The 17,582-nt window shown below is 31.0% G+C and overlaps 1 protein-coding gene across 3 annotated transcripts in view; it reads left to right on the top strand.

Moving 5' to 3' along the window:
• The window catches only part of LOC114333247 (elongation of very long chain fatty acids protein-like), a 351,442-nt gene that overhangs the window by 327,703 nt on the left and 6,157 nt on the right, over nucleotides 1–17,582 (top strand). For all 3 annotated transcript variants that reach the window (XM_050647870.1, XM_050647880.1, XM_050647876.1), the window contains exons 6-8: nucleotides 13,503–13,592; nucleotides 13,656–13,712; nucleotides 17,070–17,312. In XM_050647870.1, coding sequence (XP_050503827.1) covers nucleotides 13,503–13,592; nucleotides 13,656–13,712; nucleotides 17,070–17,312 — 390 coding nt within the window. The remainder of the gene's footprint in view (nucleotides 1–13,502; nucleotides 13,593–13,655; nucleotides 13,713–17,069; nucleotides 17,313–17,582) is intronic.

Genomic DNA, 17,582 nt, shown 5'->3' with positions numbered 1-17,582 from the left:
AGATGCAAGATACCTCACCAAATTCACAACCATCTACTAGTTTAGTGTTAGATTGTTGGGGTCGCTGAATATGAATACACCATCAGAACAGACACTCAGAACATCTAATGCACAGGATTACTGCTAAGTCAGTAATCTGTAGTTTCGAGGATTTTCGGCACTTAACAAGTTCGGTGCTTATCTTGAACAAACCCCACTTGGCTGGTAACACGTACTTAAATGGTTCATTTTGTAACGCACTACTACTGCCAATACTAGTGCGTCGTTGGCACCTGCGATGAAACCGTCGTGGCGACACACTGTCGTCATGAGTACCGAACGTGTTAATTGATGTAAATAGACTACTCGGATTTTTTGGGATCGTTTAACACGGATACGCCATCAAAACTTACCCCCGGATCACCTGGTGCTCAGGGTTACAGCTAAGGCACGTCATCTGGAGTTTCGAGGGTTTTCGGCTTAAATTTATATAAACAGGTTACTGGGAGTATTCGATATTTTTTTTATACTGCCGAGTATTCTGTTTGCATCAATTTAGTGTCGGAATGCCTCGAAATTCCAGAAGAGGACGTGCATAGTAGCATCCTTGGCACTAGGTGGTCCGAGAGTTAGTCCTGATGTCATATTCGTGTTCGGCAAACCCAAAAACACCGACCAATAAAATCTGCCCTTAATATACTGATTTTGATATGTTTATGCACTTTTTTGTGCATCTTATGCACTGTAAATGCAATTGTGTATTTCCACCCATTTCTCTATTGTAGAAATTTTTCCTGACATCATTTCAAATACAATGCAAAAAGTCGATATAATCCGGGAGATAGCGTCAAATTTGACATCAAATGATGTGTCAGCTGGGCCAAAACCGGGATATAAAATGAAAAAAGACCCGGAAAATGAATAATAAATAATTACACTTTTATAAAAAAAAGGACTTTTTATAATAAAACGTTTTTATTATTTATAAGACCCAATATAAAATTATTAATGATGGGATATATCAGATTTTTATTAGCATCCTAAGTGTCCCTAAAATTTTTTGCAAACACACGCTAAACACAGTTACTCGAAATAACATAGTGTAGTTTACCTCCGAGGTCCAGATTATAATTACAAAAATTACACTAGTATCAAAAAATTCCTTTTTATAATAACACGGTTGCTTAAAAAGGGCATATTATATAATAATTAACTTATAAAATATCAATTTTAAGTATATTAACTTTTAATTATGTATTACGAGGATGGGTACCTATTTTCGGCTGCAATGCTATTCAAATGGGAATTCATTTTTTTTCGAATCCTGAGAAAACTAATAAATATTTTTGAAAAATTTAAACGCAGAATGAAATATTACGTTCTTAGCGAGGGCCGAAAGTCCCTAAGAACTTCTATAATGTTTACTTTAATAAGTTAAAGGGGTGACAATCTAAGAGAAAATTTAGTGTGATAAATATCTCATTCAAAATAAACTTTTTATTTATTCTAAGGGACTTTCGGCCCTCGGTAATAATTTAGTCTTTCATTCTGCGTTTAAGTTTTTCAAAATTATTTATTGGTTTTTTCAGGATTCGAAAAAAATTAACACAATGTCCGTGGTAATATTTTCCAAATCTATCTTCGTCTTACAACGCACTCAGTCGAATAGAATATTGTCAGTCAGACATTGAAAATGAGTGACAATTTTAAATATTTGACATGGCATCGGAAATATTTTAAGTTGTTGATTAAATAATATTTATATATTAGTGTATTTGATAAATAATTGATTTAAGACGTGAACTTAATAAAAAGTTATTTATTGTGTACTATTTGTGGAAGATCCAAGCAGAAAATACATCAGGATAATATATTCTGTGATCCAAGTATTTTGTTGTTAAAGATGGTCAAAATTGTAAGCGTTCCATAGTAACAATATATTATTAAGGAATGACTTTAACACTTTTCCTCTTTTCTTGATTGAGTCTTACAGTGGAACCTCGATTTATCGCGATGACTCGGATTAATCGGGACCGCGGCCGATCCGGGTTATCGAAAATCCGGGTTAGCCGGAGAATATGGTAAAAATTAATAAAATACGGTATACTTACAGATAAACTCCGTTATAATTGAAATAACATGAAATATATATATATGCACAGTACCTACACATTTAAATTATTAAAAACACGCAAACACAAACCTAAGCAAACGAAAGCATACAATACGAGACTGTACTACACACAATACAGTCACAATGGGAACGATGTTATGAACAGTGAAAACTAAGACCATTGTTTAAAAAATAATTTTTTAAATAGTCTTTTAGTCTTTTTTAAACAATGCTAAGATAGTTTGAAATAAATAAAGGAATAACAGGTGCCTGTTATTTCCGATAAATCCGAGACAATGGACGTCGCTCTGCTGCCGCCGCCTTGTGCCATGAGTCATTTTTACTCTCGTATGAATAGTTCAAATTACACGAATACACATTATCTCTCAAATATTATATTACATACCATCCCTTGCAAGATAATTCGGATGGAATTCCCCAGGTTAAGAGACTGGGTCGATGTCATGCACAAAATAATCTGGGGAATTCCATCCGAATTATCTTGCAACGGATAGTACATTATTATTGTTGAAATGTTTGTCTCATGAAAAACGGTCCGGGTTAGCCGGACTTCCGGGTTATCGGGGGCCGACTTATCGGTGTTCCACTGTAGTTTTTGTTGTACATATAAATTATAACAATCACTGAATACATAGTTGGTGAAAAAAATTATCACATTTATTAACTGAATTAATAATTTGCAATTATACAAATAACAGTTACCCAAGAACATTCAAAAGCCATCTTTTTAAGTTAATGATGACATTTTCAAGTAGAAAGATATTCTAGTAATGTTTACATATCCATACCAGTGTGAATTTTACTACACAAAATTTGCCGTGTAAAAAAGACAGAAAAAGTAGAGATAGCCGTAAAATATTTGCGAATTATGTACCCATGGCCTTAAAAAAATTAAAAAAAGGTAAACGACAGGCAGGTTTCGAACTCAGGACCTCTCGATCTCCGGGCTAACGCTCTTCCACTGAGCTACCATCTCTCGATGTCTTAACTTACGTTAAAATGGAATTCAAATGTCATAGCATTAGTCACATTTTTAAAATAGTTTGAAATTAAAAAAAATCATTTATCCTTACAATAGCAGGTAATGATCTTTAAACCAATTATGGGATATATCAGATTTTTATTAACATCCTAAGTGTTCTTAACTTTGTTGTCGTAAATATGTGTGTGGTTACTGCCTTCTAGGTCCCAATTAATTAAAACTCTATTGTTTGGTTCAAATACATTATACTTACAATCACCTCCATCAGCCTAACCATAACAATGTGTTTACATTTGACAGTAACGACCTACTACAACAATAATAATATTGATTATGATATCATCGGGCGTTTACTTATATATTAGAATGAACTTTGCAACCTCACGCGTCGGCCTTGGTCAAGGGCGGACAATTTATGATATGCTTTACTTTCAATCAAACATCTTTTGTACAGGGTGATATTATAATATCTCCGTTTTGTTAAAATTACATATTTTTAAAATGAGATTGATTGTCCATCATTGCCTTTTAGGAGATAGACCTTATATTACTTATATAGTTAAAAAAATCCTATTCTACACAAAAGTTTATATTTTCCCTATACTAAACTGGTATTTTATAACCTATCACTAGTTCACGTACTTTCACGTCGTGTCTTTTCGTCCTTTTTTTTTCGTTCACTAATTCACTTCATCAAAACAGTGTCCACAGTGAATGAAATTGATCCTAACTTTTAAATAGTCTTTTAGTGCCTATAAGCCGTAACTAATCTAATTGTAATAAAATCTCGAATTTAATACTTCCTAAGCTAAGCTAAATATTACCTAAACTTCTATTAAATGGTACATAAAAAAAGAATTTAACGTTACTTTACTATTTCATCTTATTATTTCAGTCTTATTTTGATTTATTTATATACGCCTTACTAACTTTAAAATATTGTACCTATAATAAAAATGTAATCTCTCTAAGAACTTCACTTTTTGTGTCCCTTTGCTTACTATCTACTAACACTTATTGTAAGATATTGTCTATCCTTAATTCAAATACTTCCATTTTCCGCGAAAATTAAACCTGAATTCATTATCTACATTTAAAAAACAAGTTATTTATAATTTACGTTACTTTAGAGAAAAAAAAATTTACAACTTTAATTCTTAAACACAATTCAATGATTAGCTACTTATTTGATTAGTATATTATTCTTAATTCTGCTTGTTTATTTTGACACTTCTTAAAAATTTTATGTCTCTTCTTTCATTTTTCCCACATATTTTAATAAAATTCTCTTTTTTCTTTCTTTTCTTCTTGTCTGGTACTACAACTCATATAATTAATTTTTCTTCATATAATAGCACTTCTACAGTGTATATAATTCATCTTCATATACATATTTCATATAACAATCATATATCATTTATCTCATATATCATTTCATATAACATCATAATCATCACTTCATATACTAGCTCCGATACCTTCGTTTTACCTTAATAAAAGAGGTTTCACTCGGATGTCTTAGTTCTCCGCCAATATTAACCCGAATTTTCGCCCTGATCTGTACGCACCATTGAGGTGGTACAGTTAACTCAAAACACGAAATAGGTATTTTATGCGGTTCAAATTCTTCTAAAAATATCACAACCTCAATCCCTTGCTTTGAGGCCGTTGTTTATTCACGAATAATCATGAATAAAATAGGCACCCTTCAAAACACAGAGTGGGTCTCTAATAAGCTTTCAAGCTTCTATAAATCACTTAGTACCTTCCTAATTTGACAAGAGCAGTGGGTTTCTTATTGTCTCTAGTTGCCTCATAATATTTAGCTTATAATATTGTTAGTTCTTCTTCTAATCTATATAGTTCTTCTCCAAATTCCTTATCTCGACTCATCAGGTCGGTTCGTTAAAAATATATTTCTTGCTTATAGCAATGTTTGTCGTATGTCATCACTAATCATTATTTATTAAAAAAAAATATCATTTATCACTCAAAAAATATTAATTCAGGTTCATATCATACAAAATTTAACACAAAATCGATGAAAATTTACTCAATAAATATCAATAATAAAAACAAAATGGCTAATAAAAATTCAATAATAGTATACATATTCGATACAAATTCAATTCAAAATTCAAAAACAGCCTATGCAAAAGTTAGATAAAAATATTCAAAATCAGTGCAAATCTCAAAATTCGATAGAATTGTTTTGGAAAAAATTCGATATTCCATACAATATCTAAAAATAACCGTACTAAAAATCGAAATCGGATAGAGATTTTTCAAATAAATTTAATAACAATTCAAAATTCAATAAAAATTCAAGAATAGCATATATAATAAACTTCGATAAAAATATTCAATTCAAAAATCACTTCATGTTTCAAAATTCATAGATATTCTTAAAAAAAATCGATACTTCATAAATTATTCAAAAATCAGCAAAGATAAATATTCAATGTTCAATAATAATATGTATAGAAAAACCGAGGGAAGCATTTTCAATAAAGATAGACTAAATTTCTTACTTACATTTTATCACTTTGTCTTTTCACTGGGTTGGGGTCCTATATTCTTCCTGGGTCCTGGTCAGTTTTCGCCGTCTTCGTTTCCAAGCTGGCGCCGCCATCTTTGTTCCTTACAGAAGATTCTCCAATTAGTTTACAAGAACGCCATGTCGTAAATATGTGTGTGGTTATTGCCTTCTAGGTCCCAATTAATTAAAACTCTATTGTTTGGTTCAAATACATTATATTTACAATCACCTCCATCAGCCTAACCATAACAATGTGTTTACATTTAACAGTAACGACCTACTACAACAATAATAATAATGATTATGATATCATCGGGCGTTTACTTATATATTAGAATGAACTTTGCAACCTCACGCGTCGGCCTTGGTCAAGGGCGGACAATTTATGATATGCTTTACTTTCAATCAAACATCTTTTGTACAGGGTGATATTATAATACCACATTGTTGCAAACAAACGCTAAACAGAGTTACTCGAAATAACATAGTGTAGTTTACCTCCGAGGTCCAGATTATAATTCCAATAATTACACTAGTATAAAAAAGTACTTTTTATAATACCACGGTTGTTTAAAATGGCATATATAATAATTACCTTATAAAATATGAATTATAAGTATATTAACTTTTAATTATGTATTAAAAAAATTAAAAAAAGGTAAGCGACAGGCAGGTTTCTAACTCAGGCCTCTTGATCTACGGTCTAACGCTCTACCACTGAACTACCATCTCTCGATGTCAAATCGAATTCAAATGTCATAGCATTAGTCACATTTTTAAAATAGTTTGAAATTAAAAAAAAATCCATTTATCCATACAATAGCAGTAAAATATTGCATTGTTAGTCAGCTCTGAGCTATTCTGAAAATTTCAAGTACCTAGTTAGCCTAGAACTATTTTTAAAATGGATTACAAAATTTGCGGAGTTTGTGACACCAACCAAGCCATGTATATAACAACGTTTTAAAATAATTACACTTTTATAAAAAGAACTTTTTATACCACGTTTTTATTATTCATACGAAATAATATAAAAAATTAATATAAAAACAATTATTATTCTTCAAATCAAAATGTCAATTTTAAAAACAAAAAGATTTCCGATGCCGGGAATCGAACTCGAGCCTTCTGGGTGAGAGGCAGGTATCCTAGCCACTAGACCGGATATACACTCAACGAAAAAGTTACGTAATATCAATAAAAATGTTAATTCAGGCAACAAACGCAATACTTAAAATTGGTCCAATTCTTGGTTTTATTGGAACAACCAAGCGATGTTCATCAATTCATTATATTCATTAGTTGAACCAATGTATTACGTTTATCGTTTATTGAATGTATGAATATTCATTATGTATACCATAATATCACTTTATTGATATTACGAACTCTGTTCACTAAGTCAACGACCACTATTCATTGAAACAACAACGTCGTTAATTGACCGACGAAGACTATTCGTTGTGTCAATAACAGTGTTATTTTTCCTAACGTATTTCGTTTATTTCTACAATTATTTGCGTTCATTCTTACAATTAATTCCGTTCATTCCCACAATAAATACGGTTACTTTTACAAGCAATTATTACGGTTATTCTTACATTCATTCTTACAATCAGTTTCTTTCATTCCTACTATGAACGTATTTTATATTAATAATTACCGAATGCATTAACCCAATGTATGATATTGATTAATAATAATTTTTTAAATCCCCTTTTTTTGTCCTAAACCTAATAGACTTTACACTGTGTGATTTCTCATATGATTTCACTTATACAGTGCGCTGGAATAAGTGGTACACTCCACCCCCTTTATTAACTTATTTATTTTTAGCACATAAGCAAAATGCTCGGACACGTCGATTTTTAAAATAATCAAAGTATATTATAACATCAATGTTTCGGACTTTACACGATTTCTCTTCACGTGACATGCATAACTTTGATTTTTTTAAATGGGAAAGTACATCATGTGACAGCTCATTTAAAAGCGTTTGAAATAGTGATTCCAAAAATGTATAACACTTTATACCCCAGGCTGTGGGTGAAAAAACGTGATATAATTCAGGAATTTTTGAAACCTATCAGGTGTTGTAAAGGACTATGCCAGGAATAACTTCTACTAAAATGTAACCAAAAATATTGTGCGCTTTTTTTATTGCGATTTTCATTTGTTAAATTTGCAATTTTTAAAGATTTTTAATTTTGTAGCTTAGGATATTGATTTTAGAGAAAAACTTTTTAATAGAAAGTTGTAGTAAATAAAGAACCTACAAGTTGAGCTATGCCAAGTTTAATTTTGTTAATTAGTTATTGCAAAACAGCCTGCGAAAGTCCAAAATGGCCGTTTTTACAATTGCATTATTTATTGTACAAATAATTTTTTTTTATTTTTTAAAGCTTTAAAATGAAAATCTTTCAATGCCAAACATAAAAAAAAATTGTAAAGCCAGATTAACGAATTTGTCGCTTAGATATTATAAATTGTTTATCCCAAGAGGTCAAATGTCGAAGGCTATAACTTTTTGAAAAAAAAAATCGTAGATAGTTGGTGAAACATCCAATCTCCTTCTAAAGAGTTATATGTTCATATTCTGATGTAAATAAATGCGTAAAACATTTTTAAACCTCTAATTTTTGCGTTTGAAAATAAGGGGGCAACTTTCGTTATAAACATTTAGAGCTGAAGCGGCCCTGTACATCCTATGAGTTTTTTACTTACAGATTATTATTGCTGAAGATTAAACGAAGATTTATTAAAAAATAAAAAAATTCTACGACCAACTGAAGCCGAGATAATTTTTGGATTTGAAAATAAAGGGGCAAATTTCGTTATAAACATTTAGAGTTGAGGCGGCCCTGTATATCCTATGAGTTTCTAACTTACAGATTATTGTTGCTGAAACTGAGGCCGAGATTGTTCTACAACCAACTGAGGCCGAGATAATTGTTTTTTTTTTCAATCGTAGTGCCTTTATTTATAACAATTAAGAAATTATTTTACAGTCATTGACTAAAGAAAGACTAATATTATCTTAAAATAAAAATTATTATAAAATATAATTACATTTAAATATTAAAAATTATTTTTTAAATCGATGCTTTTGCAAGTGGCCGAATTTTTCAAATCGCCCGGCTCGCTTCAATTCCGCGCGCTCGGAAAATTTTTACGTAAGTTGTATTAAATTTTGGCAGAAAACAATTTAATAATATTACCATTATAATATACAGTCTATTTACCACTGTATTTGTTTTTCTTGATAAACTTTTATATGTGAAATCCAAAAAGAATAGTCATTACAAGAAGAAAAAGTTTTATATTGTATATTATAGTAAGAAGTAACATTATTATTATTATATTTATGCAGTGTTTCCACGGTTGGGGTGCCCAAGAGGAAAAACTTTTTTATTTTCAATTTTAGCGAAAAATGTCATTCTTGATAAAAAGTTTTGATTCTTGATTTACATAAAATTGGCTATAAAATTAAGCAGGATTTGAAAAACTTGAATTTTATTTCATTTTATGGGGTTTTAGAACAAGCAAAACTTTTTATCAAGAATGACATTTTTCGCTAAAATTGAAAATAAAAAAGTTTTTCCTCTTGGGCACCCCATCCGTGGACACACTGTATAACAATGAAAAAATAAATAAAGGCACTACGACTTAAGAAAAAAAAAACAATTATCTCGGCTTCAGTTGGTTATAGAAAATTTTTATTTTTTTTTATAAATCTTCGTTTTGTCTTCAGCAACAATAATCTGTAAGTTAGAAACTCATAGGATGTACAGGGCCGCTTTAGCTCTAAATGTTTTTAACGAAATTTGCCGCCTTATTTTCAAACCCAAAAATTATCTCGGCTTCAGTTGGTTGTAGAAATATTTTGTTTTTTTATAAATCTTCGTTTCATCTTCAGCAATAATAATCTGTAAGCTAAAAACTCATAGGATGTACAGGGCCGCTTCAGCTCTAAATGATTTTAACGAAATTTGCCCCCTTATATTCAAACCCAAAAATTAGAGGTTTAAAAATGTTTTACGCATTTATTTACATGGGAATATGAAAATATAACTCTTTAGAAGGAGATTAGATGTTTCACCAACTCTCTACGATTTTTTTTTAAAAAATTATAGCCTTCGACATTTGACCTCTTGGGATAAACAACTTATAATATCTACGCAACAAATTCGTTAATCTGGCTTTAAATTTTTTTTTATGTTTGGAATTGAAAGATCTTCATTTTAAAGCTTAAAAAAATAAAAAAATATATTTGTACAATAAATAATGCAATTGAAAAAACGGCCATTTTGGACTTTTCGCAGGCTGTTTTGCAATAACCAATTAACCAAATTAAACTTACCGTACCCCAAATTGTAGGTTTTTTAATTTACTACAACGTTCTATTAAAATGTTTTTCTCTAAAATCAATATCCTAAGCGGCAAAATTAAAAATCATTAAAAAATGCAAATTTAACAAATGAAAATCGCAATAAAAGAAAGCGCACAATATTTTTGGTTACATTTTAGTAGAAGTTATTCCTGGCATCGTCCTTTACAACACCTGGTATGTTTCAAAAAGTTCTGAATTATATCCTGAAATCGACCTATTTTTCACCCACAGCCTGGGGTATTAGTCCTTTTTGAGAGCGTAGGTGCAAAATTTAGATCTAATTTTCGATCTAATTCGATCGAAACTAATAAGTATTTTTGAAAAATTTAAACGTAGAATGTAAGATTACATTATTACCGAGGGATGAAAGTCCCTTAGAATAAATAAAAAGTTTCTTTTGAATGGTATATTTGAAATTAAAAAGCATACTAAATTTTCTCTTTTTCACCCCTGTGACTTAAAATAATCATTATATAATTTCTCAGGGACTTCAGACCCTCGATAATACTGTAATATTTTATTCTGCGTTTAAATTTTGAAAAATACTAATTAGTTTTCTCAGGATTCGAAAAAAATTAATACATTTAAAAATAATACGACCGAAATTTCACGATAATAGACACATGAAAACTTTCTTTTTCTACGGACTACACTTGGAAACGAAATAAAATTATTATTCGGCACTTCGGCAGAGGTAACAGCATGGTTCAACAAATAATTCTTTTTTAAATAATGGTAACACAGAGAAGCTAGAGGTATAACGATAAGGAAAAGCCGTTACATTTCAAATAGTCAAGCAAAACATTTATTGTCTCAACAACTACGTTTATTCTCACCATGACCGCATTAATTGTGGTTATTAAACGCAATAGTAGATTGACTAATGCATTCGTTGTCACAACAATCATTTTACATCTATAAAATAATCATATTTTACTCTATATTAACAACATTTGTACATTGTTTTAATGGAATTTGTACGTTGTCACGATAAACCAAGGTAATATCTTGTCATCTACGAAATCAAGAAAGTGAGTTTCTGCCAGAATTAACATTATTTATTAAATATACGAAACTAAGTTATTGGCTGAATAAATTGAGTGTTATTGATTAATGTACTCTAGGTATTTTCACAATTATCATTCAATCATTGTGACAATAACCAAATACATTCGTCAATGTCTAAAAGTTCGTTGAAACAAAAAACTTAATTGTTGTTACAACGAAATAGTATTCAATAAACACTGTTAATCAATATTACGAACTAAATTCTTTTGAGTGTAAGGCATGAAGATAAATATTTGACATATAAGTTCTAGGATTTTTTCCATCTACTTTCATATTATTTTTCTTGCCTAAATAGTCAAGGGCGCATCTGTTTTGAGATGGACGTTGAGAAGTGACTTAAGTTTTTTTGCAGAAATTGCTTGAAATAAACTCAAATAATAATATTTAAGTTATCCTCCCACTCAAAATGGTCCGGAACATTGTTTAAATAATCAAAATGTCAAAATATGAAGGAAAAATTTGATTTTTTTATTGGTTTTTGATTATAACTTTAAAACTGTTCATTTTTGAGAAAAGTTGTACTAACATAAAAGTTGTGTAATTAAATTTCTTACAATATAGAATTGGTTAAAAATTTAAAAAATAGTCACCCTTTTGCAAAATAGTAATAATTGCGAAAAAAATCATACAAAAACAAGTATTCGCATTTTACGTTTTTCAACCATTTATGCTACACTTAGGAACTTCATATTTTACCCAGAAAAACTTAATGATATAGTAAAACAAGACTGTAAATTTTATTAAGATCGGTTTAATAGATTTTTCAAAATAAATTTTGCAATCCAGCTTTCGCAAAAAAAATAATTTTTTTAAATGTTGCAGGACTGAAAATAAAGCAGATAGCAAGTTGAATTTTTTTTGCTTATAGAAGTGTACTGTACCTTTCATTTGCAATTTGCAAAATTAAAATCGATTAATTACCACGGCGTCAGGAAATTTTTTAGATAAACATTAATTTTTGGAGCTACGCGCAGGACAGCGGTGTTGGATTCACACAAGTTGATTTCCACCAAAATTTCCTCGAATCTTTACCTAATATATTATTTTCTTATTCTATATTTTGTTATTTTAATATTTTAATTCCACAAAAATCAAACTAATTATATTATTGTTTGTGAAATATTGTTTAAACAATTGCATATGTTTAAAAATAATAAACTTTTATTCTCTAAGTTAAAATATAAGAACAAAGAAAGTTTTTGCTAAAATCAGTGTTATGTCAAAGGATAGAATATGTGTTTTTATTTTGCAATAAACAAATTTATTTATTTATATCGAAATGTAATAAAAATTAAAATGTATCAATCATTATCAAAGGTCACTGTAATGCCCAATCAGAGCAAACTATCCGCTGTCCTGCGCGTAGCACCAATAATTAAAGTTTATTTAAAAAAATTCCTGACGCCGTGGCGGTTAATCGATTTTAGTTTTTCAAATTGCAAATGAAAGGTACAGTACACTTCTATAAGCAAAATAATTTCAACTTGCTATCTGCTTTATTTTCAGTCCTGTAACATTTTGAAAAAATGAATTTTTTTTGGGAAAGCTGGATTGCAAAATTTATTTTGCAAAATCTATTAAACCGATCTTAATTAAATTTACAGTATTGTTTTACTGTATCATAAAGTTTTTCTGGGTGAAATATGAAGGTCCTAGGTTTAGCATAAATGGCTGAAAAACGTAAAATGCGAATACTTGTTTTTGTATGGTTTTTTCGCAATTATTGCTATTTTGCAACAAGGCTAACTATTTTTTAAATTTTTAACCAATTCTATATTGTAGAAAATTTAGTTTCGCAACTTTTATGTCAGTACAACTTTTCCCCGAAAAGAATACTTTTAAAGTTATAACCAAAAAACCAAGAAAAAAATCGAATTTTTCCTTAATTTTTTGACATTTTGATTATTTAAACAATGTTCCGGACCTTTTTGAGAGGGAGGATAACTCGAATATTATTATTTGAGGTATTTTCAAGCAATTTCTGCAAAAAAATTTGTGTCACCTCTCAACGTCCAAATGTACTAATATTTTTACAGATGCGTCCTGGTCTAAAAAGTCCCGGAGTCGCGTCAGCTGACAGACATTTTCGTTATCAAACAAGTACCAACCACCAAAATAAAATTCATAGAATCCGTGTCAAAATCACCGTAAAAATTTTACTCTATCTACCAGACTAATAGGTGCTGAATTTATAAATCGATTTATTTTTTTCCGAAATACACTGGTCTATTCATACCTATAATTTTTTTAATTTTGAAAGTGTTTCCGGCTTTTTATCTAATTTTTATTTTATTGCTTACATTGATCTAACTCTGGTGATTAATCCGCCTATATTTGTTAAAGTTAAAGTTATGTAATTCGTTTAAAATGTGTTCAATTTTTTATTCTAACATGTTCTAAAATGTTCTAGTTCTTATTTGCCGGATGGTACCCTATCAAATATGACATAAAATGCCAATCGCCAAGGTTACCAGATTTAATAGAGGGAGCTGGTATTAAGGTATGTATATATTTGTGAGAAATTATGAAATATCTATTATATGTAAAAAATCGTTTGTTTTAGATAATGCATGTTTCGTATGGCTACTATTTATCAAAGTTTGTAGAATTATTTGATACAGTAAGTATATATTTCCTGTATTCATTCTTTCAACCAATTCCTACATAGTTCTCAGCTCTACATTTTTGCAATATAGTTCCTTGTATATAGCGAAATATTTATTTTTGGATTTTTGGTAAACAGAATTGGTCGAAATTTGGAATGAGTAATTTTTGAATTTTCTTAAATGGGACAACACCCTGTATTTTAATATTACAAAAAATGTTATTATGATACTTTTTATTTCTTACGCATCTCTTACACCTTTAACGAATACAAAAATTTCAAAGTTTTATGTATAATAATCATAGAAGTACGTTTTTTTCTGTCACTTCGAACTTAATGCATTAGATCTAATTCGACAAATTATGAGGAACTGAAAAAAGGGATTGGGATAAACGTGCAAGCTATTTGTCCAGTCTGTTGAAATTTGAAATGGTTCTAATTAACCTTGAAAATCTTCTCTTATTGGTTGCCATTTATAAGGGAATTACTAACGATAATTATTATTGCTAGTGATCCCCTACTAGTACATACAAAAACCATATCAATGAGTTCCTCATAAGAAAAATTCATGATAATAATAGTAGTAAGGCCACATGATAATATATAAAAATAGTCTAATATCAAACTTTTAAGCAAAAGTGCAACTTATGACTCATACACAACTAGGTAGGATATTGCGTGTTTTCATTAACATTTTTCACAACACCAATATTAAGTACTTATACTAAATTTATAATCAAGATGCAGTAGAAATAAACAAACGAAGACACGTTCAATGCTACTAGGAGCACTCCCGAATCATAATTTACAATGTATAAACTTTGGAAATCATGATTTAGGATTTACAATGTATATACATTGTAATTCTCCTAGTAGCATTTAACGTGTCTTGTGTTAATCAAAAATGAATAATCACTTTCAATTTCATTGCAACACGAAACTACAGCCGCATTATATTCTAGTTCAATCAGAGAGTACAGCAAGCACCACCGGTTTCGAAACTTATTAGTCTCTCATCAGGAGGCACATATCCTTCTCTCTCTGACCCAACCAGGACAAACCCCGGCGTGCAGTTACAGATTGCAACGAACGAAACGGCAGAGGTGCCCTAGCGGCAACTGCTAGCAAAAGACTAAGTTTTCAATCTAATAGCATATAAAGCAACACTAAAAATGTTACTCTACGTCCCACCAGATTGAAAACAATGGGAACCTTCTCTGGTTACACCTCCGAGGCTTCTAAAATTTGCAAGCCATAACGGATGCTGAGACTTAAGAAGATGAGGGAGTTTTACAATTTATAAATCACGTCCCATCTGCTCAGCGCGGTAAAGTTCCAACGAGAATGGTTCCCTTCGTACTCCAATCAGAGTAAACATGTAAATCAAAAATGAACAACTATTTTCAATTTCGTTGCAACACGAAACTACAGCCGCATGATATTTTAATTCAATCAGAGAGTGCAGCAAGCACTTCTACCAGTTTCAGGTGGGCCGCTAGGGCATCCCTGCCGTTTCGTTCATTGCAATCCGTAACTGCACGCCGAAGTTTGTCCTGGTTGGGTCAGAGAGAACAGAATATGTGCCTCCTGATGAGAGACTGATCAGTTCCGAAACCAGTAGAGGTGCTTGCTGCACTCTCTGATTGAACTAGAATATAAAGCGGCTGTAGTTTCGCGTTGCAACGAAATTGAAAATGGTTATTAATTTTTGATTTACATGTTTACTCTGATTGGAGTACGAAGGGAACCATTCTCGTTGAAACTTGACCACGCTGGGCAGATGGGACGTGCATTATAAATTGTAAAATTCCCTCACCTTCTTTAGTCTCAGCATCCGTTATGGCTTGCAAATTTTAGAAGCCTCGGAAGTGTAACCAGAGAAAGTTGTTATTGTTTTCAATCTGGTGGGATGTACAGTAATATTTTTAGTGTTGCTTTATGTGCTATTTGATTGAAAACTTAGTCTTGTGTCTTGTTTTGTTTATTTCTACTGCATCTTGATTGTAAATTTTGTATAGGTTTTTTAATATATATCCTCCCATATCATTATAATATTCAGTCTAGATCATTAGGTTTTTTTGCCGAAAACTTATATTTGATAGAATATTTTCACGGCCAACCTAATAAAATGTCACCTATTGTTACAATTAATGTCTGGTCCAAAAAATCACTACTAACTTATGGTAGGGGAGCCCAAGCGGGGATTTTTGCAGTTACTCGAGCGCGTCAGATTAGCATATAGGGAGAAACCTGGTACCCTGCAGATGTACCTCTACCATAGATTGGCTCTTAACACAGGGGAGTTCGTTAAGGGGGGCCCGAAAAAAACTCTGTTCTTAAAAAAACTCGAAATTGTCAGATTAAGATAAGGTAAGTTAAGTACATGCAAAAGAGTGTATATTTCAAAAATCTGACGATTTGAGCCGGGCGTAAGGAAATGGGTGAGTCCCAAAGATTCACAAGAAAAAAGCGAATATTTCGCGAAATCAATGACAGATCGAAAAACTAAAAAATATGTGCTCAATATTTTTTAAAAATCTATCTAATGATACCAAACACGACTTCCCACGGAGAGGGGTGGGGGGTAAATTTAATATTTTAAATACGAATCCCGCGATATTTCGCGAAATGAACATCAGATCGAAAAACTGTAAAATACACTTATTCAATATTTTTGAAAAATCTATCGAATGGCACCAAACACGACTCCCCATAGATGTGGGGTGGGGGGTTACTTTAAAATCTTAAATAGGAGCCCTCATTTTTTATTGCAGATTTGGATTCCTTACGTAAAAATAAGTAACTTTTATTCGAAACATTTTTTCGAATTATGGATAGATGGCGTTATAATCGGAAAAAACGATTGTTGGAAATGGAAAATTAAATTAAAAAATGGCAAGCGCCCACTAAAATGGAAAACTTTACTTAACTTTTTTTGGTTTTAGGACCTACTCTTCACAACCCAATAGGTCCCCAAAGCGCTCGAGTGATTGCACATTTAGCATACTTTGCTCCCCTACCATTACAAATAAAACCAATTAGGCATAGAAATTTCTTGATAAATAATAAAATACCATAAATAACATTTTATTTCACATAGAGGGCGTTGCTCCATTTGAGAAAACGCAGAAAATAATCAGTGCAAGTTTCGACCAATCCTGTATACAAAAATTAATATGGATTAATATAGATATAATGTATATTTTAAAATATTTTCAATGTAGCTTTGGTACTTTCTACGCTTCAACATTTACCTAAATAATTTTTTGAGTTCATCCCACTAATGCCGCACCCCGTATACTTTCATTATAACTATCTACAATCACATCTCATAAGCATGGTTTGCAAGTATTCTCAGATAATTTTTTGCAGGTATTTTTCGTTTTACGAAAAAAAGATCAGCACGTATCTTTTCTTCACGTCTATCACCACGCCGTTATGCCGTTATGGTGCTGGGGTGCAGTAAAATATTTTCCAGAAAGTCAGATGACCCTATATGGAATGATAAACTGCTTTATACACATTGTGATGTACACGTACTACATGCTTAGTGCGTTCGGACCTTCAGTTCAGAAATATTTGTGGTGGAAGAAGCATATCACAGTATTACAGTTGGTAAGCAATACTACTAAAACAATAGGTATACACCCGCGGACAAAAATATTGTATATTTTGAAATAATGATGAAGTGAAATTTTTTGTGCTGCAATCCTTATCCCTTCCCATGTCAAAGGTTTAGGATTTATGTATTTTCCGAATGAGATTTGAAAGTGTCATATCAATGCTGGTTCGAATCTAATCAAGGTAAATATTCACTATCCTAGCGACATAAAGATGGGCGTTAACGTGCATTAGCACGAATCTGGCATATCCAATATGACTGGT

Source organism: Diabrotica virgifera, chromosome 1 (assembly GCF_917563875.1).
Source record: "Diabrotica virgifera virgifera chromosome 1, PGI_DIABVI_V3a".
NCBI lineage: Eukaryota > Metazoa > Arthropoda > Insecta > Coleoptera > Chrysomelidae > Diabrotica > Diabrotica virgifera.
The sequence above is the reverse complement of the archived record's forward strand: the minus strand, read 5'-3'. Positions and strand labels throughout refer to the sequence as shown.